This window comes from Populus nigra, chromosome 1 (genome assembly GCF_951802175.1).
Source record: "Populus nigra chromosome 1, ddPopNigr1.1, whole genome shotgun sequence".
Taxonomy (NCBI): Eukaryota; Viridiplantae; Streptophyta; class Magnoliopsida; order Malpighiales; family Salicaceae; genus Populus; species Populus nigra.
Window position 1 is genome coordinate 10,526,303 of NC_084852.1, and position 25,025 is coordinate 10,551,327.

Below are 25,025 nucleotides of genomic sequence, written 5' to 3' on the forward strand. Positions count from 1 at the left end.
GACTTAGGATTGCGGTCCAATGAGCTGCTTGACAATTTAAACTCTATAATCAAGTAATCAGTGACCTCCCTTGGCATGGGCCCCCTCGTGGAAACTACACTGATGGTATTTGCTATTGATCATTTCCCACCGAAGTTTCTTTTATATGTTCAACTAGCCTTTGGGTGTTTGGCCAGTAGCTGCTGGTATGGGCCAGGTTTTTTGTTTATGGATTTCTAATGATGATGCAAAAATTTAACAAGCTGAGTGGTTTTGATGAAATTTTTATTCAAGTCATTTCTGAAGGTGCTTGCTTAATGATGCTGAACTGATAGATTTGCTCATTGGTTATGCGTGTAGGCATTTGCATGCATGTTTATGCACTTGTGTTGCTTTGCTTGAAGAGAACGCAACTTAGTTTTGCTGTATTGAACATGAGATGTTGCATTTGATTGTTCTTCATCAGAGCTACTTAGTGGTTAATCCCCTTTTGCTGTTGGAGATTGACTTGTTAATTTACTGTCATTGCCAGAATAATGTGCACTAGATTTCATGGAACTTGTCCTTCCAAGAGAAGTTTTACAAATTGGTTAAAGTGGCTGGCATCATGGTTTCTGTTTGCTTTTTTTCATAGGATATATCCTTCTATCCGTCAGTTCATATCGTAGCTTGTGTACCTTAGACTATTTAGCTTCTATTGGGTGCTGCCAGCTCATCCTCTATTCTTCTCATGCCTTTATCGGAACCTAGGATATCATAGTGGTGTGTTTTTTTGGGTGGATGTCTTCTAGCTGCATTTAGAATAACCAAATCTCCTCAAACATAACTATTTTAGGTGTAAAAACATGGTTCTGTACTTGATTTTTTTTTTCATTTCTACTTAAATCCTTTATTCTTTGTGGATTTTAGATAAGATTGAAATTACAGCCCTAGGTTTTTCGACTTGTGGATTTTATCCTATATGTGAATTATCTTTTTCTTGGGGTTGTCCATTTTCTTCTCGCACAACTCTGTGTTGTTTCCTTGTGAGAAGAGAACAGAGATGTTTGTGTTCCAGTGCTAGTTTCACTGGTATTAGGTGCCTTAAAAGGTTATCAACAATTTTCCTGCTAAGATGCTGCCAGGAAGTTGATTTGACACCATTAATGTTAGGTACTTTTGCTGTGAAGTTAGCTGCTCCAGAAAATGTGATTCGGCACACCTTTGTCCTAACAACTGTCACTCCTCTTTTTACCTTTTACTTTATTGTTTTCTCTTGCATTTTGGTGAGAGGAATATGAGATGACCAGGATAGAGTTCAAAGGCTAAGTTGGGGGGATAGCTTTGGTGACATGCATAGCATATGAGGGTTACAGGTTGGTTGAGAATTAGGCCTTCTGTATTCCATGGAGATGAAGGGAGGAGGGTTGGTATCTGCCACAGCAGTTTCAACACCTAATCTGGTTGTTATCACGGAAGCTGTTGTAGCTAGGGTGGTGGAGAAAGATCAACCAAGTTTTATTGGCGAGTTCATTGACGCCGGACATGGTGACGGGTAGTAGTTAATTTGGTGGGTGTTGGGAATAATTCTCAAAACAGCTGGTGCAAATATGTATATTCGGCCATGATTATAACGGCACGATTAATTCCCTACAAGTTGATTGATTCTGTGGATTGTTAGGCATATATTTTCTCCTTTTGTCAAGTCGGTTGGAGATTCTAATTCTGTGGTCTCGTATGGAACGCCTAAAGCTGCACGCCTGAAAAGAACATTTCAAAGGTTTGTGGAAACACAAACCTTGTTCACGGGAAAAGTATTATACTCTTCTAAACAATTCTGCTGCGAAAAACAAAACGACACGACTGTAGGCTTTCGAAGAATAAGAATTGCAAAACATATCAAGGCCATTAGTGCCTGTTTCACTACCACCATCTCATATAGGGAGGGAGCTAGGGCAAGTCCTGTTCTTGGTAGCTGTTTCGCTACTATTATTACAAATCGGAAGGGAGCTCTCACGGTGTTGTTTGGTGGTTCCTCTAACTTCAACTTCATAGTTGTCTGATAAATATTATTAGACTACTTAGCATAATGTTTAGTTTTTAGGTATACGATGTATAATAAAAATCCTAGCATGCATAGAAATCTGTATAAAAGATTGGAACATAATCCAAGCATGTATACCAAGTATGTATAGAATTTATACTTGAACAAAATTAGTATAGGGTGCATATTTATTGAATCACTTGAAATTTGATTTAATATAATTAAATTGAGAATTTATTGTTGAGAATAGATATGTCAATAATTAATTATTTGTTCTTGGAGCTTTATTGTTTTTTACTTGGTGTAAACGTGATGAATAATTCATCCTCTTATTTTTTTTTTTTCAAAACCATATCACCTTGTTTAGTATAATATACTTTTAGATAAGGTTTACAAATTCAATGAAACTTGACTAAAACATCTCTACAAAAATTGAACTTCAGCTCTGTAGTCGGAAAAAAACAAAGAACAAAAATAGAACTTTAAGCAGAGGAAACTAAGTTGAAAATGGGGTGAAGAGAGTGTCTAAATTTTGTAAGAATTTATCAAAAAACGATCTACAAATACTCTTTTCTCAACCCTTTTTTATAGAGGATTTTGAAAATAATAATAATAATAAATTAATTATGGTAATTAAGAGAATTAATTCCTATTATTAATAGTTTTAATTACCCTCCATAAACAAGAATTGTACATGACAATTTTGGCTTTAAATCTAATGTTCTATATGAATAAACATTGTCCAGGTTGAATAAATTATTCACTCTTTAATTCATAGGTTGGACAAACTAATAGGCAACTAAAAATAGTTTTTTATGGGCAAAATAATTAAAAACCCAAGCTCAAAAAATAGATAGGTAAAAAATATTTTTGTGGTTTAAAAAATTATTTCATAATAAATTTAAATTTAAGCCTAGGCTTGAGCACCAGTCGAGCAAATACACATGTGGCTTAAGCTTTCTTTTTCTTCTAAATACTTGGATGCTTTTAAGGATCAATTTTACCTCTTTATTATCTTACTACATAAATAACAAGAAAACTTTTTTTTCTTTTCTACGTGGGAAGGAGGTTTTGGGTTTTACAAAAACACATGAACCAAGGATTTTTTGAAATCAACTTTTTATTCATACATAATTTGTTTCAGCCATGTTAATATTTCATATAAAAAAACCTTATGTTCAAGAATAAATCTTAAAAAAATTCTAGTTTTAAAAGTTAGCAGAGGTGTTTTCTATTTGACCTTAAAATGCCTATTAATCATGGTTTTAAACAAATTACCAACACTCCTAACATTTTTTTTGTTGTCTAATGCATGCCAACATAGGCTACGGATACTGGGTTTGACACTTTTTTTTGGAGCTTATCTTATCTTAACCTGCATCAAAGTTGTTAGTATATATGTCATGTAGCCAATCGGTTGGTTACACTTGACATTAATTTTATTCATGTAAAAATATATTTATTATTAATACAAGTTTTTTTTATCTTTAATATTCATTTATGTTTGATTAATGAATTTAGAGTAAATATAAAGGCATCGAGATAAAATTATTTTGCAAAGAAAATTATAAAATGATTATAATTATGAGATTCATAATATATCAAAGCATTGTTCCTAAATGTTCTTGATCAATGCTTTATTAAGATTGAATATTAATTAGATCAATTGTGACTAATACATATTACGTTCTTTCCTTTACAAAAGGAAACATTTTTTATATATCATAAACCGAAATATGAGAGATACCTAGAGCTAATATGTAGACGTTTGTCATATAACATGTATACTAAATCGACCTATATAAGAATTTCATATGTAGAGATCAATAATGTCTATAGAAAAGTCCACATGATAATTGTGCAGGTGATCCTTAGACTTGAGATCAATACGTTATCTTATATATAAAATATTATATTTTGATCCTGACTACATGATGTCTTAATCAAAGGCAGCAAACAAGTAAATATTAAGTATATTATGAACTATATGAAAGTATTTGAATGATAAAAAAAAATGATTCATCACCATAGGTGAATTAGAGAAAATTTTACACATTCTCAAACAGTATTGATTGTAAAATCCAAATCTTATTGAAAGAACCAATGACTATAGTATTGAGAATAACATGATTTGACAGAACATACACCCTTCATTTTATAATGTCTATATCAGAAATTTTTGTATGAATGGATAATAATTACACTGAAAAACTATTTACTGAAATATTAAGTCAAACCACTTGTGACTTTTTTAATACTTGGGGGATCATGACACGTTACTAGATGGTGCACTTGATCTTTAAATATAAAATCAATCAATTATTGAATTATTAATAAATTAAATTATTTAATCTATTTAATCACATTCTATTTAGGTTATAGTTTATATTTGAGCCAACTTGTTATGAATTTAATAAGTCGTACACATTAAAAATCATTGATCATAAATTAAACTAAGATAACTAATTAAGTGTGACTTGATTGTAAGTAAATTTTAGAAATTGAAAAATAAGATGTAATTAATACAAGAAAAACCAAGTAAGGACTTAATTGAATAAATTTCTAAAATTATCTTGAAATAATATATGTGATATTATTCGAGGGACAAAGTGATATTTTGACATTTAAGGATTATTAAGTTTTCCCATAAATAAAAGGTTATGCATCATATTATTTGTATGCTAACATATTATATACACTCCACTTGTACAAATAGAAATAGTAGAGGAAAAAAAATTAGACTAAAGCATAACAATTTTTTTTTCCTAAAAGATTTTTCAGGAATCTTTAATAATAGTTCGTATGAATTACTATTAAAGACCAAATACTTGGATTAATATAATTTACAAAAACTCAACCTAGAAGAATTTGATTTAAGCTAAAAAAATTAGTCTTCAGGAACTACTCTAAACAATCCTAAATTATCTAACACGTTTCTTAAAATTTTTAAAAAAATTAATTTATTGTTTCTCGTGTGTCTAAGAATTTCAAAAAACCTAAAAATAATATTAGAGTCATCATCACCAGACAGTTGTTGATTACTTTTTTTTTTATTATTATTATTAGGGTTAGTTGTGAGTTGGTTTTATGTGTAATTTTTCTTTTCAAAAGTAGTTTTTCTCATGATTTGTTTGTAGATTGTCTACAGTTATTGTTCCAATTAGATCTGGCCAGGATTTTCCAAATCTGGCTGGGATCTATAGAAAAAAAGGTTGCAGCCACCAGCAACGGCGGCTACACCGCTGGCTGTGCTAATGATCTCTCCTTGACAAGAAATTATTTAAAATAAAATTGAGGGAGAAGTAGAAGAAAAATTAAAAGAGAAGCTGCTAAAACTTGTCCCAATGGCTCCCAAGTCTTAACTATCAACCAACGTTAATCTAACTAGCTTCCATCATGTTCCCTTAACTTCCATGGTAACTAAGTAATTGCTCTGCTAACATTTATCCACCATATTCTTCACATGTCGCTGCTAAACCTTGATTGAACTTCCAGTTCGTAAAAATACTCTCTTCTCCAAACGATTCTTATCCTTGATAAGAATCAATGTTGAAATCTGGGAACTGGATTGACAATTCTTCTCCCTCGTACAAGGGCTCACATCCATCAAAAACTTGAAGTATAGGAATCAATATTATGCTTTAATATGCCACCAGATGAATCTGACTCTGGAACTAGAGAAGCTAAGCTTGATACTTCCAACGTGTCATGCCCACTTGAAATATCTTCTGGTTTATAAAACTTGGCAATGAAAGTGGACTGATTCTCAACCTTCCGACCATCATGCACATCCACTACTTTTTGCACAATAAATGAACATTGCATCTTGAATCTCAACAATTATGCCAGCACTACCATTCTTAATGAAATAAAAAACTCGACCATACCAAGAACAATTTATTTTGTGGTGGTGGAAATTAGCCGATGATCAACTTTTCTTCTTCCTTTTCAAATCAAGAATTAAAAAAAAAAAAAAACAAAATGAAAGTTTTGATCCTAAACAATGGTGAGGGAAAAAAAAAACACAAAAATCTAAGCAAAGAATATCTTGAAAACACATGTTTTAGATACAATGTCAAATTAGGTACTTGTATTCTCTTTTTTTTTTTTTCAAGCAACATAAATAATATTTTCTTTTAAAATTAAGCATAAATCAAATATCTAGGTGTTGATACACGCAAATTAAAATAACTTGTGAGGTTCAAATTAAATATATATGAGTTTTATGTTAATATTAAGATATGTATATATTATAATCTATTTAAAAAAAATCTAAATAACCTACAAATATATCTATATAATATAAATATATATTTCAAACTAGGTTCAAGTAGATTTTAAATCAAATTTAATAATATTTATACCCTATTCATTACCCATCAAGTAATATAACAATTCAAAAAATATTCACCCATTCAAATTTTAATTGAAATTGAATCAGCATCAATCAAGTTCAGAATAAATTTATCATTTTCGGTGCCTTTGAGTTGTTTTTGTAATTGTAATATTCGTCAACTTTCCTTGCTCCAACGCTGCAAGAGAAGCACAAGAATGGAAGAACCAGAGTACTAACTTGGAAGATGGATATAGCTAACGCTTCTTTCTTCTAAATCCCTTCATGAATTTAACTTTTGGAAGCTAATAAATTTTACAACATCTGACAATTTAATCCATTATTAGTTATTACAGTGATTGTTGAGGATTTTGCTTCCTCTCTCCTTACCAGTGCCTTTTCAACCCAAAATAAAATCAGTCTTCCAAGATTATGCATTTTTTTTTTTAATCATTAATGGGAAATGACATTCATTTAAAGTGAAACAAAACATCAAGTGCAATGCCATTTTAACTTACAGCTGAGAATAATTATCACCAAGCAAATCCTATGTGCTAAGATTCTTGCTGACATCCTAAGCATTTGCAGGATCATTTATAACTCCCAAGAAATCATCCTTTATGGTGCCAATGCAGAACTGCAAGAAAAGGATAGTGGCAGCATTAGATGAGCAATCACAGCAGAAAAGTGTCAAGCGTTGACCACTGCAAACAACATTTTAGAAAGTCCAAGATTTTTCAAGCTCTCAGACGTCAAAACTCTCTCAACTATGTTCCTTTAAAATATTAAACAACCAAATTATCATATTTCCAAATTATCTAAACAAAATTCATTAATATCTAGATCACATTTGTCCAGAGCAACATCATTACTAAAACTAGAATATTCCCCAGGAGAACGGCAAACGGGTGCCAACTGCAACAGAAGAGCACTCAAACCATTTAAATCAAATTTCAGATGGAATATTTCTACATCTGGTGAAGGTAGCATTCCGGGAAAGTGTTGATTCTTCAAACAAAGTAAAGCAGATATGCTTTCTGTTCCGATGTTGAGTGCTTAGTTCAATAATTTCATTTTTAGAACATGCATTTACTGACAAGAGGTGATGTTACAATGGCGCACTCTCATTCCCTTTTTCGGATATATACAATATGCACCATTACAAGCCCCAGCCAAAAGTTCTCCCATTTTACCGTTGACTGATTCTCAGAAGTAATCACGCCTAGTACAAAAGAGATTTTTTTTTTCTTGTGGATACAAGGCTTCCGATAGTCCTTTCAGAGTTCACACTTCACCACAATACCCAACACCCCTATTGAACAATCCCTGGTGAAAAGAAACAGAACACAAGCAAAACACACTTGTACACCTCCACTTAAAAAATATACTACATTACCTATAGCTTATAGCTTATAAAAGCATATTGTTTATCTAAAGAATTAAAGCATAAGTTTACAAGGATACTGCAGAATTATCACCTATAGCTATAACACTAAAAGATGGTTATTAATAAGAAGACATCATTTAGTTTCACAGTTTAGCTGGCTGACTTTATAACTCTAAGTTCTTATTACTTGCAACTCTCACTCATGAATATCTATTAGTCAGATTTCATTGACAGAGAAATATAGAACTATAAAGTGGAGTTGGAATGAGCTGGCAAGTTCATGAAAATAAAATTCTTATCACATTTATAAAAGATAAAACTCAAAAATCTTACAAAGAAATTCATAAAATTTGAATTGGCAGTTTTTCTTTAATGGTTTGGGCCCACAATTTCTCTTTCTGAAAATATGGACCTATTTAATGGTTGTAGAAATGTAGCAGGAGAGGCTATTAAGATAAACCCAGACACACACACAAACACTCAGAGACTCCCTTCTTCATCTACTTCAGTTTCCATTCTAAATCTTAACCAAGAGTAGTTTTTGCGGTTCACCAAATCCCTAGCACTGCCCTTGGTTACTATTTGCATTGATCACAAGAACCACTTCAGAAGGTGCCCACAATCCCCCCACCCTGGGTGAGAAGCGCAGACACACTAACAAAACCTAAATCTTGTGATGATTGTTGTCATTAACCACTGGCTTGGAGATAGGTTCGATTTTAATATCAAGACAAAAAAAGGGTAGAAATCTGGAACTTTATGTGACAGCAACATGCCATATTTCTTTTATGATTTTGTCACTAAAGAATATGTATCCTGTAATGGCTAATAAGCAAACAGAAATGGTATTGAAGCAATGGCTGAAAAGAAGAAATAACCATTGTAAGTTAGCAAAGAGCAAACAGAAGTGGTTTAAAGCACATACAATTTCTGTGGCATCAACACGCGTTCCGATGATCTTCAATCGCACTTCACTATCCTTTTGAATCTTAACCTGAAAGATGTTCAAGATATTGATTTGAGCTTTGTTATGTAGAGAATAAAAGCTAAACTTCTTTAAAGAATTAGCTGAAATTATAGCATACCGATCCATCTGAAGTTGTATAGTTTGGCATATCTCCAGTCTGGAACTCCATATCATCCGGTATCAACTGAAACACAAAATGAGAAGGCAAGTTCATAAGTAGGGAGATGGAGACTACAACCACAGTTCACAAATGTATATGCATTAGATATACAGGGATGCAAGAAAATACACAGGCTTGAAAGAAAACCAAACATAAATAAGCAAGATAGAAAAGCTTACGGCATAATAGAAGTTTGCTACCATGCAATTAGAATATGTATCAACAAAGCAAGATAAAAAAATAAGTAACAACCAAAAAGCAGCTTTGTTTCAAAATGTCAACTTTTAGCCGTACTTCAATTTTTCATGAAAACATCTGTTCTGCTTATCACATGAAGTGCAAAAGAAAAGAATTCTAGAATTTTGTCTATGGTGAGGGACAGATCAGAAAGCAGAATACCAAAGACAACATTCCATAACTAACTATTGTCTTCCATCCCATTTCTTCAACCAAACATGATCTTTGATTACTAAGCAAATGGAACATAAGGATTTGGAAAAGACAAATCCCATGTTTCTCTCGTTTTGGCTTCCCAAAGAACAATGAGCTATAGTCAACTGGGCCAGACAGTAACCATGGATAACAAGATGGTAGTTTCAATTTTCTTCCGTTTAAAGAACAAAGGTGCATGCATTCTACATCCAATTATTGATGTGGATATACAATTGGTACAGTGAAAATAACAGATGGGGAACATATAGAATATATTAAGCAAACAAAGCAATAACAGAAAGCAATCAAACTTTAAAGAGGTATCAAAATCAAATAAAAATGTAAAACTTACATGGTTTGAAACAAAGATTTGAACTGGCCCAGCTTCAGCAAAAAATCCCATCTGTAAAAATCGGAGTATATTTAGATATTTTCTACAGCACAGTAATCCACAAGAGGTTGAAAAATATGATCCCCAAAAAACTTGCTGGTAAGAGAGAAACATATACCTTATTTACCATGGTAACAACAGCTTCTAGAATTTCTCCCTTAAATGGCCTGAACACGACACATTGGTACTTGACTGGAAACGTCACGAATCCTGTCCCATCTCGGATCAATCCTTTCCCGATGTTTTCAATGCCTGTTATTGCCACCACAAATCCATGTCGACCACTGCAAGAGTGCAGAAATTTTTTTTAATAATGGTATTAAAGATGCAATTTTTTTTCACTGACCTTTTTTTTTAGTGCTCTTTTGTTTCATGGGTCACCAAATATACAGGCAATTAAATTCATCATGAACTTAAATTCCCTTCTTTTTTTTTCTTTTCAAAAACCCACTCAGTATCAAATCTTACGAAGTTTTTATCATCAAAACGATCCTAATAATAATAAAGACAAAACCCTAACTTTGGTTCAACTCCAAGTGCAGTGGATAAATTGAAAGAAAATCAAGAAAAGAAAGCATAATGTTGAAAAGAAACATGCCTGCAAGTGCCCTCGACATCTTTCATGAGCTTGGAGACAATATTCTCGCGGAGGTTGCGCCCAAAGAAGCGAGGGTGCAATTGCATGTTCCTCTCCAACACTATGTGGAAAAACATCCTTCTCTTCTCTTCTTTACAATTTTTTACTTCTGCTTTTATCACTGGAGCTGAGCTGACCGGAGGAAGGCTGGAGAAGACAAAGACTGGTCCTTCTCAGAGGAGGAGCGTCGACAGAGAGAAGAGAGATTTATAAACACGAGAGAAGGGGCCTCCTCCGGCGGCGTCGTTTGCAAGTTCTCTCTTCTGTTTTAACTTATGAGGGCCTGCAGCGCTCGGCCCAGTCACACGCGGGCCTGGCGCCACTTTTTTTTTTAAAAAAAAAAAAAACAGTATTCCCTCTTTATTTCCTTAAACAAATTATTCACCTTTCATTAAATAATATTATGAAAATTATTCATGATATACATATTAATTTAAAAAACTTAAATGTTATATTAGATGTTAACAGACTAAAATCAAATCAAGTGCATGAATTAAACTAATTTTACAGTATTATTTTTTGTAATCTTTTTTAAATAAATTCCAAAAATAATTGAAATATCGTAATAAATTATAAATTTTTAACTTTAATAATAGAAAAAATATATATGGGGGGTAAAATGGACATAACCATTCCCACAGGCCTTCAAGGGCCCTCTACATCAGACAATCTCCTACTCTGGAACTAAAATTTTAAAGCTGAATGTCTTTTCTTTCCTTTACTTTCAGTGCAATTGATGGTGTGCCTCCAAAAACTTCCACAATTTGAACAGCTATACCCAGGTGGGAATTATAAGAGCATGAGAAAGAACAGTAAAAGAAACCATGGTAGCAAACTGGCAGTAGAGGAAGCTCCATGCATTGATTCATTCAGCAACAGCAAGATCATTCATATTCACTCAAAGCAATAAAATGCTGCAGACTCTTAAGAAACCATGGTCGAACATCAGAAAGCTTTCACTTTTCTATCAATCAATGATCTCAATTTAACTGCTTGATTTTTATAGCTTTATCGTATATGCAATAGTATTTTATATTTTTAGTCAAAGTTTACTGATCCAAGGAAATCGGATGCTAAAGGTGAAAATTACTGACTCTAGAGTTTGTTCGAGTTAAAAACTGATTCTTCTATCAATTGATTTTTGGACCTAGGTAAAATTTTGGATCTCTGAAGAACTTAGTGACCGTCTCGGCGTTGTCAGCTGAAAGATCTGTGTTCTCTAGAATATATCCCTTGGATGCCTTGGCAATCGCTTCAATCGAACCAATAGCCTGATTGAGCTGAAAATAGAAGAAAGAGGTGTTAACTGAAAAGGGTTTGCTTCCCAGAACTTCAACCATGACAACAAAACTCAACTTAACAGTCAGCAGTTTCTCAATGTGTATCTTTTACAAGGACAATTTGCTAGGAAAAAAATAACCTTATCAGGGAGCTTTTATGAATGAAAATGCCATTAACCGGAAAACCAACTAAGATGGGAGCAAGTTTAATCCTACAAAACTGTAAAGCAGCTCAAAGGATTGCTTAGAGACTTGTCACATCGAAGAAGAAAAGAAAAGGCTATACAAACTTCGACCACAACACTAGAAAATTACTTCACTGCAGTCCCCGACTACACCACACGGTGCAGTATACCTGGGATTTAGCTAAAGCATTGTCTAGGATTTTAGTTTTATGCTATCTAAGATTGACAAGAAACAATCATATCCTTAAGAACTTCAGCAGACTGGTCCTTATCATCATGGTTTCTCCTATTTGTTCCTTCCAAATATAATAGATATATCAGCACCAGGAAAGTCTAAGAACAGCAAAGAGGAAAAGACATTAAATATATACCAGGGAGCTTTTAAATGTGAAGTACATTAGACTTTTCTTGATCTTTGATTTTGTTAATGATCATTCCAAGGGAATGGCATATTGATAATTCACAGATCAAAAACACAAATATGAAATGGTACTGCCTAAAGACACGTAGATAGGCTTCTGATTTCTTCCATGCTACAATAATTTGTTGTTCGAAGCAACATTAATATTCTCATGTAAATGAGAATTTTGTAAACAATGTACTTGGGAACACTTCAAATAACAAAATACTATGAGGAGCAGGCTAGAACTAAACTTATGCCTGGCAGAAACTGTGAGGACCTGATAAGGAAGAAAACACAGATGCAATAATACTATTAAAAAGAATTATAAGGAATCTTAAAGTAATTGGCTGGAAAGTATGAATTTACAGCATTTGCGTCATGGTTATCAATGCCCGGTATGGATGTCACCACTCTAAGAAAATTGCCCATCCCTTGCACCGATTGCTTCCTCTTCAGATGCAAGTAAAAAAATGTTGCAGCACCAAAGAAAGTGAGCAAATCGTCTTGAACAGTAGGATCTTTAGCTAGTACTTGCAATCAAGAAAATAACTTACACAAACTAACCTCAGCTTTCAATTTTGACAGGGCATCCTGCCGCTTGCATGCTGCAGCTTATAAATTAAAATTTAATGAACCAGTACTTGCAAGTAAGCTTGAAATTCATCTTTAGCAAAATGAGAACTTACTCCCACGAGAATGAGCTATCTTAACAATCTTTTCAAATCCCATCTCCAAGTCTTGAACTGGCACAAATGTTGGCTTGCCAAGCTCCATTCCATATCTTAACAATATCCAAGCAAGTATAAAGTTCTTTATAATCAAAATCAGAATTCAATGGCATCAACATAAATATTAGCTTCACACTCACTTGAAGTAAGAGTGAACAAAGGAGTCATTTTGCTCCTTGATAGGGAGGGAGACAACAACATAAAGATTTGCAAACTGCCCCTTCAGCTTCTTAACTCTGCATTCAGACAACAGATCATGACAATGTTAAAACATTGCAAGAAACGATAAGAAACAAGTTTCTAGCATACCTGCTGAAGATTGGCTCACAGTTTTGACAATCCCAGTTGGTCACAAAGATAAAAGCCACAGACAAACCCCCACAGTTAAAAATGCAGTCCTACATATGATGAATAAAGCGATGAGTTTACACATTTATTATGTGTGCCTGTGCATGTAAATCTAGAAAAAAGGTTAAGAAAGGCAAGTATTACTGGCGCAATTGGAACAAAGTTAAGGCGGAAAGAGTTTGCACTTAGGAAGGATGCAATGAAGTTGATGAAAGACGGGTGTTGTTCATCTCTCCATTTGGTGTTCATCATACAAACTCCAGCACTACTACCTGCATTTACTTCAATAAAAAAAAAAAACGATACAACAATACCATTTCAAAACTCATTAAGATATACCTTAAGAAAATGGTAATGCTACTCTATAATTGAATGAACGTGTGCAAATTAAGAGCTAATATATCCATGAAAATCAAGTGTGTGGAAGTAATTCTGAAAGATTTATGAAATTAATGAACAGTTCAATACGTGAATAACTCAACAATAATAATATGACTCAAGCAATCAAAAGTGATCGGTGTTGAGTTTTTCTTATATTTTCTCAGCAACCAAGCAAGAGGTAGGGCTCTCATTACTTGCCAGTGAAAATCTATGAAAGGTACCAGGATATATGAAACTTGATCTCAAGAAACCTAAACAAAAAAGTTAAGTAGAAAAATGAGAAGATTCATAATATTCAATTTCCTCCACTTTCTCAGCAACCAAACAAATTAAGGGTGAAAACTCTGATTTATTTACAGATTCTTTTTTTTTATGAAATTAGATGTTAAGAAATCTAAAATAAAAATCAAACAACGGAGAAAGAGCAATATAACATGAAAAGATCAAAGATTTGAGGGAGCAATTAAACAGAAAATCGAAGGATGAGTAAGCAGGGAATCGAAAAAGGAAACCTGAGTTTGATGGGATTTGAGGAGTTGGATATCTGTAACTGGAATTCAAATTCGACATTTTCAAACCCTCGCGCGCGCGAGAGCGAGAGAATTGTGTGGGATTGGAGAGAAGCGGGAAGGACCACAGCTTTTGTACTTGCAATATTATTTAAAAAGGAATAACCAGTTATCGACATCGATGTCCCTTTTTTTTCAAAATATATAAATAAATAACTTTCTATTTTCTAAAGTTAAGCAATGCAGCTTAAGTTAGTTTACCAATCATTTATTTTATACTTTCAGTTGTTTTTCTTTAAAGCAAAGAAGTAAAAGCTAGAAAAGTAGGGGCGGAATAATTTTATAAAAAAATATTTAAAAATATAGTAATAATTATTTTTAAAAATATATTTTTTATATCAATACATCAAAATGATCTGAAAATATTAAAAAAATTAATTTTAAATAAAAACAATTTCAAAATTTATTCAACCCCTATTTAAAAATTGAAACGCAATGCCAAATAAGTTGCCTAGTGATTCAATAATTTTATCATAATCACGTTTCATAATAAAATTTTAAAAAATATAATATAATTTATATCCTTAATGTGTATATAAATATTATTGAAGAGAATGAAAGGCCTCACTGGGAATTAGTATTTATTTATTTAGGAATTTCAGTATTATACGATTATTCTAAATTCTATTATTTAATAGTTTAATTAGGATTTTATTTTTATTATTTAATCAAGACTTGTTAGGTTTTTCTATTATATCTGGTTTGATGCATCAAAATAACAAAGTAGACATCCACAAAGCCTTGTTCAATACGGAGTTGTTCTCTCTTGTACTGCTCTCTTTTGTTGTTTTTTTGAAAAATAAAAAAGGTACATACTATTAATAAAGTTAACAAGAAAATAATTTATTATTATTATTATTATTATTATGGATGTCTGGGCTATTTTACGCATACCTTAACTAATTTCATGGGCCCTAAAGTTAACAACCACATAAGTTTCCAGTGGCCATCATATTAGCAATTATAGGGTTCGAACCTGAAACTACAGGGAAAACAAACATCTTAGTTACAATCTCTTACCACTGAATTACCTATTAGATGATTAAAAAATAATTTTTAATATTACACGTGTAAAATATTTTCAATTTGATTTTTTATATGTTTTTTTATATATTTCTTTGTATCATTATAAATAATTTGGGTTGGGTTAATTTGACCCATAAAAACCCATTGAATATAAACATAAGATGGATTAAAGTCTAATTTATCATCCATTATATTTATTTTTTGGGTTCATCTTTTATATTTTAAAAAGTAAAGATTAAACTAGCATAAATCATAAATAATTATCTTAGATATGAGTAGTAATTTATCTTTAATAATAAATACATATAAACTAGTTTATGTACTTTTTTCATTAAAAATAAACATGCATGATATGCATTTTTGTCATTAAAAACAAATAAGAAGTAATTTATCTTAAATATGATGTTTTAGAGTAATAATTGTTATACCAATTTTTTTTTTTATGATCTTTGAAAAACTAATGAAGATTTTTAATTACTATAAAATTAAATGATAATTTTTTTAAAAAAAAATTACCTTCCTAATCCTGATTCAATTCACCATAATATTTGTATGATATAATGTCCAACTCCATTTGGACCATTGTTTAGGGTTAAATTTTTTTTGATTGATTTTATGATAATATATATTTTTGTGTTGGAAACCCTGTTTGTTTTTTAAAAATACTTTTAAAAAAAATTGAAATTTTTTAATTTTTTAATTTGCTTTAAATTAATATTTTTTTAGTTTTTTCAGATTATTTTGATATGCTAATATCAAAAATAATTTTTAAAAAATAAAAATATCATTTTAATGTATTTTTAAGTGAAAAAAATTTTAAAAAACAATCGCAACTACACTCACATGCCTGCTTGTTTATCTAAATTAGTTAACGTGCGCTTTTGTTTTACTTTTACAGTTTTTGCATGAGACTATTTGGGAGTGTTTTTTAAAAGTGATTTCAAAAAAAATTGATTTTTTTTTTTGCTTTGAAGTAATATATTTTTGATGTTTTCAAATCATTTTAATGTACCAATTTCAAAAATAATTTTTTAAAAATAAAAAATATTATTGGTATATTTTTCTGAGTAAAAAGTACTTTAAAAAACAATTATAACTACAACTACACTTCCAAACATCACGAGACTCTCGTAATTAATGATCAATGAAATTTTCTTGGACTATACTTTTTTGGGCCTTATAGGCAGCCTTATAATATTTGTTTACCCGAATGGGGCTAACCAACCCCTATACGATGACTCAAACCTTCCTATCTCTTTATATTATCGTAAAGAGTCACTTCACTTATTTCCATGAATATTTATGTTTATGCAAGGAGTTATTTATTGAGTTCTTACAAAAACATGAGAAGGAGAAAATGCAAATAATATTTTGAAAGCTTAATGATGATGATGTTTTCCTATAAACATGTTAGAAACAATATTTAGTTCTTTAAATTCAATTGATATTTATTTTTTTTGAGTGATTTTAAGATATAATGAGGTTGTAAATGAAAGTTTTTAAAGTATTTTTTTAAATGAAAATGAGTCAGAAAATAGATATTTGTGTCCAAATATTTGAATTCCAGTTTTTTTTATCACATAGAATGACCAAAAATTAATTAATTATATGATATGTTATCTATCTTGGTATGTGACATGTTTTATGTTATAAGAAAAATTGAAGTATCCTTTATATATATAAGATAGGTGCATGGACTTGGCTTGCTAGCCCCATGCGTCTAACCTTATTTATAATGGATCAAGCATGTTAAACATCTATGCCTGCATTTTTAACATGTTTTGGGGTATTTTTTTAATGTTTTTTCATGAATCCTTATCTAATATATTTTATTTTTAATAATAAAAATATAGCATTCTTTTAAAAACATTAGCAAGCATTTTTTTGTGTACAAACACCCATAGTTTTTATATAAAAAAAAATTATTAGGTTTCTTTCATGCAAGCATTTATTTTATTTTCATATAATTAAAAAAATTGTTAAAAATAAAGTTATTAAACTCAATAAGATGAATAATCCAGATCATGTATATAGTGAGTTAACTAGGTCGATCTAAGACATCGTCGCTTCAACATTTTTTTTAAAAAATTTCATTTTAATATTTTTTAAACCAAGTCAGGTTTTTACTAGTTGTTTGGATTGTATTTAAATTTCTCAAGTTAATTGTGTCATATGAGATTGAATATTTTAATTTATATCTATTTTTTAATATCATAACTTAATATTTAGTTATTATTATTAATTTTTTATATCTATTAATGCATATCATCTCAAACTATTTTATTAAATGTGTTTTTTATTTTTCTAAAAACGCATTAGTAATGTGGAGGTAGGGCATAGAATGAGTGAGATTTCATTTGTTTTTACATTTTAAAAGTGTTTTTTAAAAATAATTATTTTTATTTTTATTTTTACTTTAATTTATTTTTTATTTTTTTTTATTTTTTCAAATCATTTTGATGCGCTGATATTAAAAATATTATTTTAATATATTTTAAAATAAAAAATATTTTAAAAAACAATTAGGAACATTTTATACACACCAAAATCAATAAGTATATACTCCACGGGTTCAAAAATGAATGTCAAAGTGATAACTCCTTGCAGTCCTCTTATATGTCTCTCTGTTCTTGTGTTAGCAGTCAAGAAAAAGGAAGTTAAAGCCACTGGACCAACCTTTGCTCGGCTCTCCCTTTTCAACTATATTCCTCACAACTCTATCAATGACAAGCTTTCTTACACAGATCAACTCAGGTAACTCGCTGCAGCCTCAAATACTTGATTTCTAGAACTAAAACCATGACCACAAATTAAACTGATGTCCTGCCCTTATCACCTAAAGAATCAAAACAGAATTTTAACCCTAATTGATAATGCTGCGTACAGATTCCTCGACAAAACAGCAATCATGACTCCCCAAGACCATGTGAATGCAGATGGATCGCTAGTGGAAGAAGCGATATGCTTGTTGAGAGTGGTTCCTCTATGGGCAGCTGCTATCATATACTATTTTGCTATAGTTCAACAGCACACCTATGGAGTCTTCCGAGCAGTTCAAAGCCACAGACGCATCGGAAACAGCAACTTCAAGATACCAGCCGCAACATATATATATTGTGCTCTTGATGCTAAGTTTAAGCATTTTCATATCTATCTATGACCGGATTTTTGTCCCTTTTCTGCGAAGGATTACAGGTAAAGAAGGTGGCATCACGATCCTTCAAAGAATCGGCACTGGCATCTTTCTCACCATTGCAGCAATGTTAGTCTCTGGCTTAATTAGTCGAAGAGAAGCAAGGGACTATAGCTCTTACCAAGCCGACTCAAAGAAGAGGTGCCATCTGATCAATGTCGGCTTTATGGTTAACTCTTCCGCTATCTTTAGCAGGAACAGCAGAGGCATTTGGTTCCATTGGACAGACTGAATTCTACTACCAGCAGTTTCCTGAGAAGCATTGGAGGGTCTCTCTTTCATTGTGGCATAGCAGGCCTCAAGTTATCTGGGTAGTTTTTTTTTTATTGCTATATATGCCACTGAAGTGAAAAATTTTGATCATTTCTTTAGGAAGAAGACGACTCTTTTTAACATTTAATTCATGCTAATTTTATAATCAACAAAATATTTTACTATGACAGCCATCTTTATCAGAATCTCGGAAATCTCTCAGTTCAATTCAATCTGAAAGATTCTTCTAACAAAATTCTTCAATGTGCAAATGTTTTCAATGCCTTGTGCTGTATAAAACCCTGGCATTGTAATGATTATCATGCAGCAAAGCGACTAGTAAGTAATCCCTTCTTGCACAAAATCTCCAAGTAGACATTATTCATAGTTTATATATTGTTACAGTTCAATAATAAAAGGTTCTTTGCAATGACGGCTGACTAATTTTGAAGCGAAACAGCTTCGGTTAAAGAATCAGTTTGAAGTTGAAGAGGCTTGCATCACACGTGGTCAATTCAGTTAAAGCACATGTTAGGCTATGCTAGAAATAGTTAAAAGTTAGAACGGCAGTTGGAATGGTTAGTTGAAGTTGGCGAGAAAGAGGCTTGCTTGCATGTAAATAACAGACTGTGTATTACGTGAAGGAGAGCAAATGAATGAAGTAATTTTGCAGAAACTGCAGAACTCTCTCCCTCTCTATTCAATCTTTCTCTTCTCTGTTCTTCTCTCTCAAAGTCTTATCTTCTTCTTCTCTCTCAAAATCCATCTTCTTCCCATCTTGTTAAGGCGAGACCTTAACATCTATCTCTCCTTCAAGGCGCAAGATAAGATTCCAAGAAAAAAAATGAATATATAACAAAGCGAAGCAAACAAGAAATTGTCAAAATGAGATGGGTTAAAAATATTACATCGCAAATTATGTGAAAACACTCACGATATGGTCCCTACGCAGCTTAACGAACAGTTTGACTCAACTTCAATATTTCAGTCAACAATCGGTTGACAGAAGCCTTAATCTCATTTGGCACTGACAATTCTGGGTGCACTGCCTCCAACGCATATAAAGTGATGACCCTCATCACAACAGCTAAATTCAGAGTCTTGATATCACCTCTCCATACACTTTGATTCACGAAATTGCATGAATGTTTTAAGACGCATTTGTTACATACCTGAGGAGCACATACACGGACAAAAGATGTCACAATATTTTAGTTTGAACAACAGAATGAAGATAAAATTAGAAGACAATGGGATGGCTTACAGTGGCCTCTTGAATCTCAAAAAAAATACGCAATCTTTTGGCAGAAAAAACACTCTTTCTCATAAGGGTAGGGCAACCAAAGAGAGCCACCTTTTTCAAATCACTGCCTGACAGCCACCTGTAAATCCAAGGTTCAAAGCTCGCAACAATCAGAAAAAATGGTCATGGAATTAATACGCGAGGTTAAAAAACTATGTGCAAAGAGGTGGCCATATTTCTTGTCATGTCTGCCTTCCAACCAACCATACAGAAATTACCAGAAAGTCAGATGCACAAACTTTTACTATGATGCCTGAAGGCTTGAGTTGCAAGACATTTGTTAAAGCCATTTAAGATATGGACAATTTGATTGTGGTGATGCATTCACCATTTGTAAATTCAGCAAACTTGACAAGAGACTCCATCTAATACTTTGATCAAACACACAGCTGAAAAACTTGGGGTATACATCAAAAGGAATGAGCTATATAACTGGCCTTCTAGAGCCCTCTAATGTCCTGCTCTGTAACTGGGTTTTCGAAGTTACACCTTCCCTTCCTACGGCATTCACAACACTTCTGATAGTGCATTTGATGATGCATCTCAAAAAATTTCACAGTTTTTCATAAGCACAGTTGATAGCTCAACACAGGAGTAACTAGTAAACGGATGGAAACATGATTCTCTTGGAGCAACAGGTAGGATATTAAAAAACCTTGCTCAACTGAAGCTCAAGCCTACCTTTCAACTTTAGGTTGCATTCCATGTACAAAAATATCCCTCACTTGCACTACTTAGGGAACTGAAGTGCCTAGGAAGCTTGTAAAGCTGGTCATAAAGATGGTTCTATTACTGTAAAACTTGCTTTGAGGACGACTAAATGAACAATCTTGAATTTTTTTGTATAATTAGACTACCCAGGTAGCACCATGATTCATGAACCTGGGTTTCAAATTTAAAGGGAGTTGGGGGGGGGGGGGGAATGGAGAAGTTCAAAAGTCTTTGAGGATGTAGATAAAATAAAAATTTCCTCGAGAGAATCAGAGGAAAGAAAGAGCATGTGCAGTCTCCTTTGTGTATGCACAACAAAAACTCCCATGTTTAACAGCCCAAATTAATCTATGGATGATCTTCGTAGCAGTTAGCAGATCCTAGAAAGCAATATCTAGCACTAGACGATGCTTATGCAAGGCATACATTTTCAAGAACAGAAATTAACTTCCTTGTCATGCTATAATAGGATTGAAATTCAAAAACGTCCAGAGCCAAATAGCAATTGAAGAAAAGAACAAGAACATAAAATCTACATCTTTTGATGTCATTACATCGAAGTCCTCTTTGTTTCCGATGAGTTAATAGAAAAACACAATAATCTATCATGATCAACTTCCATTAAGTTTCCACCACCTCACTTCCCTTAAACTGTAATTCTATGCATCACAGAAATTCAAAAGCTACAAGCAGATCCCTCATCTGTTAGCACATTAAAATAACTTTAATATATTTTATGATTTATGATCTTGAACTCCACAATATATTGGAAACTTCACCATCTTCAATTTCTCCACCCTTCCCTCAAAATTCAAGCATAAATAACATAACAAAAATGCATTAAATATAAAAATAAAAATAAAATCCAGAAATCAACTTACTTTGCAATTTCTTGGTGATCTTTACCAAACTTCTCTGCAGCATGCTTGATAAAATCCCTGCCATAACTATCATTAAAGAAGCTAAAATCCAAGCTACCATCTTTCAGGAAACTGGCATTATTAAAGTATCCTTCTTTATACAAATGAGTAATAAAAATTTCCATATCAGGAGACAGCACCTTAAACACCTTGGGCCTATCCTCCCTCCCCATTTTCATCTTCCTTTCCGCCTTAAATAACACAAGCCTCTCTTCCTTTCCCTTCCTTTCCACTTTGTTTTTACTCTTTCCCAAAAACACAGAGTGCAAATTCTTACCGGGTGTCTCTTCTTTCGCTCTACTCATCACATTTTTTACCTTCTCTTCTTCACCCTTCTTCGAATCTGCTTCTTTTAAATCCCTCACTTCTCTCTCTAACTCCAACAACTTGATCTTAAACTCATTGGTTTTTTTATGGGTACCAAGGCTTGTTGTTCCGGTTTTTTCACATAATCCTACAGCTTCTTGGAAAAAGAGGTGAAGGGGTTTTTTGTTTTGGTCATTAATTTGGGATTCGGAATCGAGTTTGGCAGAGCAAGAGATTAAGGTTCTGTGGATGATTACTGAAGGACCCAGTAGAGAGAGGAGGTTTCGTTGTTGGGGTTTAAGGAGGAGAGTTCTACTTCTAAAGACGGAATGCATTGTGTTTTTGAGGAATTTTTTTTTTTTTTGGGTTAAATGTTTCTTTTTAAGAATCCGGGGTTTAAGGTCGGCTTCGTTTGTCCTGAACTTTTATGTTATTGTACTTTTTAAGTACATAATGAGAAATAGAATAAAGATTTAAGAAATAATTGTAAATATTGTTGCGGATTAATTTCAATTTACTCTCCTGCGTTTGGAGTGAACTCAGTTTCTGTAATGAAGTTTCAAAAAATCGAATCAATTCTCTAAACTTTTGAAGATTCATTAAATAGATTTTTTTACAAATAAGGAATAATTTAAAAAAAAACCTCGAATACTTTGGTTTATTTTTTACTTTTAATTTAAGATTTGAGAAATTGTATTTTATCTGCAGAGTTAACTGGAAAAATCAAATTAGATGAAAAAACATATTTGTTCTATGTATAATCAAATTAGCCTATCACATGTTGAGAAATGTTGTTGTTATGGCTATATGGCATAGATGGATATATTGTTCATATGTAAATAAGTTTTTAATGTAAATATGTATGGTTTTAAAATAATAGATGACAAAGAAAATCAAATATTTGATTATGCATTAATATTGAAGCTAAAAAATATGCACAAAAAGGAAGAATGAATATATATTTATATTGATGCTAATGATGTTGTTGCTATTATAACAATGAGGATGCCAAAATGCTTCACTACCAAGGTTGAAGGCAAAATGAGAATTGAAGTAAAATATTTCAATGGTGATATAAAGTTATACAACAATTTGATACGGATGAATTGAATATGATAATAATGATGTTGTTGTTGTTGGTGATATGAATTTTCAAACTAGAAAGTTAAAGGATTACAAGGGTTAATGTACGCACTAGTAGAGTCCATGATAAGGTTGATGATAAATATGCAAATAATGATGCTAAAGAGAAGGCAGATGATGATTATATTCCTTTTGGTAAGTGTTGAAATGTGCACAATATCGAATGGTGGAGTTGCCTCCTGGAATTGAAGAGTGTTTTGAGTTTAATCATAAAGTTGTGATTATAAGGGAGTCACCATCTAGTATCATGGTTACTAGAAAACCTATAATTTATGAGAATTTGGGTAAAGAAACTAGTTATGTGAGGGAAAGACGCTTCACCCTCAATGTACCATACTTATGATAAGCTGCATTGTTTATTGATCGTTATATCTAGGTCATGTTTCTATTTGTTGGCCTCATCTAAGGTTCAAGGTAAATCTCTTTTCGTGAGGGAATCTCTATCTTATCAGGTTAAATCCTAATCGTTCTAAGGTTCTAATTTTAGCATTGCATTTAATTTCTATTTTTTGTATCTTTAATATCTAAGGATATACTTTACAGTGTAATTTTATAATCCCAAATAATAAAGTCTACAACTAATTTCTAATATTGTTTATTAATTAAAAAATAATAATTGTTGAGGGATTTTTGGTATTTTTTCCAAACCTAATGGATATCCATTTTGTAATTTTAAAACATAATAAAAATATGATTTTATCTTTTTTAAAACATACGCATGAAAAAGCTTTAGCATTTGACTATATGCATGAAAATAAAACATATATATTTTTTATGGTTTCAAAATGAGGGAATTTTTTGAATTGTTTTGGATTTTTTCAAAATTTCAGAGAAAAATATGGTATTTTAATACCGAGTCCGTATCTTATAATATAAGTTTATAAATCAACATTAAATGAAATTATGAATAAAAAACCTATTTCCGTGTTTTCTAGAATAAGATTAATTTTTCAATTTTTAGGATTCTTTTCCATTTTTTTAAGGAAAATCAGATAATTTTAATATCAAATCTATAACTAAAAAGAAAAGGCTTGAAGTGTATTTAGCAAACACACTCTAAACTTAAGGTCAGCGGCATTAAAAATACCTCAAGGGAGTGTTCGATAAACATGCCCTAAATAACCAAACAAGATCTTATATCTTAATAAAAAAAAACAAGTGTGCCAAACACCCTTTAAAAGGTAGGTTCATGCTTGGCACAAGCAAATGGGCATGGATCAATCTAATAATATGAGGACAAAATGCTGCATCAACTCTGAAGTGAAATAAATACAAGCAATCTAGACATAATCCAAAACTTGTCAAAGAGATACTGCTAAATAAATTGGAGGATTATATGGTACTGCAAGTTGAAATGATGTTGCAATGGGTATCAGTGGTGGTCTGGTGGGTTCACAAGAATCTCAATTTGATTAAAAAACATAATTTATCTGGTTTTGTATTCCAATTTCCAAGTTTCAACCGCGAGGCAAGTTCAGATTTTTTTCCAGTTTTTTTTTCTTAATATTTTTAGGAAAATATATTTTATATTTTTCAGGAAAATTATAATAAAGAAAAAAAATATAAAAGTTTCTTTTTGGTTTTTAAATTTATTGATTCATTTTTTTTTCAATCTTATTATAATTAAAGAAAAAATAGACAATTTCATTATCAAACACTAGAGTAATTCACGCTGCAGGCTGCAGCTGCCCATGCTGCTCTGTTTCCGAGCACAATAATTCACTTGATGCAATTAAGCTAGGACAACCTTAACCCCGCTTGTCGTCACAGTTTAACTATATATATATATATATATTTTAAATAATTTTAATATATTTTTTAATAAAAACTACTTTAAAATATATTTCTATCAAACTACGAGCCAATCTCTAAGTCGGTTTAGAAGTTTGGGTTATTTAGGACACCGAATGAATATTCATTAGAAAACGACGTCGTGGTTTGAACTCTTATAAAAAGCCAACTTTACAA

General features: G+C 31.9%; 4 protein-coding genes across 5 annotated transcripts; 1 reads left to right on the top strand and 3 right to left on the bottom strand.

Moving 5' to 3' along the window:
* Window positions 1-6,753: 6,753 nt before the first annotated feature.
* Window positions 6,754-10,563, bottom strand: LOC133691223 (DNA-directed RNA polymerase II subunit RPB7). Its single transcript, XM_062111636.1, has 6 exons — window positions 10,271-10,563; window positions 9,791-9,956; window positions 9,634-9,684; window positions 8,808-8,873; window positions 8,648-8,716; window positions 6,754-6,972 (listed from the first exon to the last, which is right to left on the bottom strand). Exons 1-6 carry the CDS (start codon window positions 10,384-10,386, stop codon window positions 6,910-6,912), a joined length of 531 nt encoding a protein of 176 aa, XP_061967620.1. The 5' UTR covers window positions 10,387-10,563; the 3' UTR covers window positions 6,754-6,909.
* A 582-nt stretch (window positions 10,564-11,145) lies between these two features.
* LOC133691214 (protein PARTING DANCERS) lies at window positions 11,146-14,279 on the bottom strand. Its single transcript, XM_062111624.1, has 8 exons — window positions 14,147-14,279; window positions 13,398-13,534; window positions 13,215-13,303; window positions 13,046-13,141; window positions 12,864-12,958; window positions 12,742-12,782; window positions 12,544-12,627; window positions 11,146-11,589 (listed from the first exon to the last, which is right to left on the bottom strand). The coding sequence occupies exons 1-8, from the start codon at window positions 14,202-14,204 to the stop codon at window positions 11,440-11,442; spliced, it is 750 nt and encodes a 249-aa protein (XP_061967608.1). The 5' UTR covers window positions 14,205-14,279; the 3' UTR covers window positions 11,146-11,439.
* A 3,513-nt stretch (window positions 14,280-17,792) lies between these two features.
* On the top strand, window positions 17,793-18,859 carry LOC133700543 (protein NRT1/ PTR FAMILY 2.10-like). The gene is made up of 2 exons (XM_062124107.1): window positions 17,793-17,983; window positions 18,116-18,859. Exons 1-2 carry the CDS (start codon window positions 17,808-17,810, stop codon window positions 18,387-18,389), a joined length of 450 nt encoding a protein of 149 aa, XP_061980091.1. The 5' UTR covers window positions 17,793-17,807; the 3' UTR covers window positions 18,390-18,859.
* A 424-nt stretch (window positions 18,860-19,283) lies between these two features.
* LOC133700525 (uncharacterized) lies at window positions 19,284-22,323 on the bottom strand. Of its 2 annotated transcripts, XM_062124098.1 has the most exons (4): window positions 21,570-22,323; window positions 19,939-20,056; window positions 19,583-19,846; window positions 19,284-19,484 (listed from the first exon to the last, which is right to left on the bottom strand). In XM_062124098.1, exons 1-3 carry the CDS (start codon window positions 22,247-22,249, stop codon window positions 19,628-19,630), a joined length of 1,017 nt encoding a protein of 338 aa, XP_061980082.1. In that variant the 5' UTR covers window positions 22,250-22,323; the 3' UTR covers window positions 19,284-19,484; window positions 19,583-19,627. The 2 variants fall into 2 exon arrangements, with proteins under 2 accessions (XP_061980082.1, XP_061980076.1); XM_062124092.1 differs by having other exon boundaries at window positions 19,284-19,846.
* Window positions 22,324-25,025: the final 2,702 nt, after the last annotated feature.

Excerpts from the sequence above, each read along its gene's own strand:
- LOC133700543 (XM_062124107.1), top strand. The coding sequence starts at position 17,808 with ATGAATGTCAAAGTGATAACTCCTTGCAGTCCTCTTATATGTCTCTCT. Across the intron at positions 17,984-18,115 it reads TCTTACACAGATCAACTCAG|ATTCCTCGACAAAACAGCAA; the intron begins GTAACTCGCTGC and ends TGCTGCGTACAG.
- LOC133700525 (XM_062124098.1), bottom strand. The coding sequence starts at position 22,249 with ATGCATTCCGTCTTTAGAAGTAGAACTCTCCTCCTTAAACCCCAACAA. Across the intron at positions 20,057-21,569 it reads GATCACCAAGAAATTGCAAA|GTGGCTGTCAGGCAGTGATT; the intron begins GTAAGTTGATTT and ends TTGGATTTACAG. Across the intron at positions 19,847-19,938 it reads TTGAGATTCAAGAGGCCACT|GTATGTAACAAATGCGTCTT; the intron begins GTAAGCCATCCC and ends TGTGCTCCTCAG.
- LOC133691214 (XM_062111624.1), bottom strand. The coding sequence starts at position 14,204 with ATGTCGAATTTGAATTCCAGTTACAGATATCCAACTCCTCAAATCCCA. Across the intron at positions 13,304-13,397 it reads ACTTTGTTCCAATTGCGCCA|GACTGCATTTTTAACTGTGG; the intron begins GTAATACTTGCC and ends CATCATATGTAG. Across the intron at positions 13,142-13,214 it reads TGTGAGCCAATCTTCAGCAG|AGTTAAGAAGCTGAAGGGGC; the intron begins GTATGCTAGAAA and ends GTCTGAATGCAG.
- LOC133691223 (XM_062111636.1), bottom strand. The coding sequence starts at position 10,386 with ATGTTTTTCCACATAGTGTTGGAGAGGAACATGCAATTGCACCCTCGC. Across the intron at positions 9,957-10,270 it reads GATGTCGAGGGCACTTGCAG|TGGTCGACATGGATTTGTGG; the intron begins GCATGTTTCTTT and ends GCACTCTTGCAG. Across the intron at positions 9,685-9,790 it reads TTGTTACCATGGTAAATAAG|ATGGGATTTTTTGCTGAAGC; the intron begins GTATATGTTTCT and ends CGATTTTTACAG.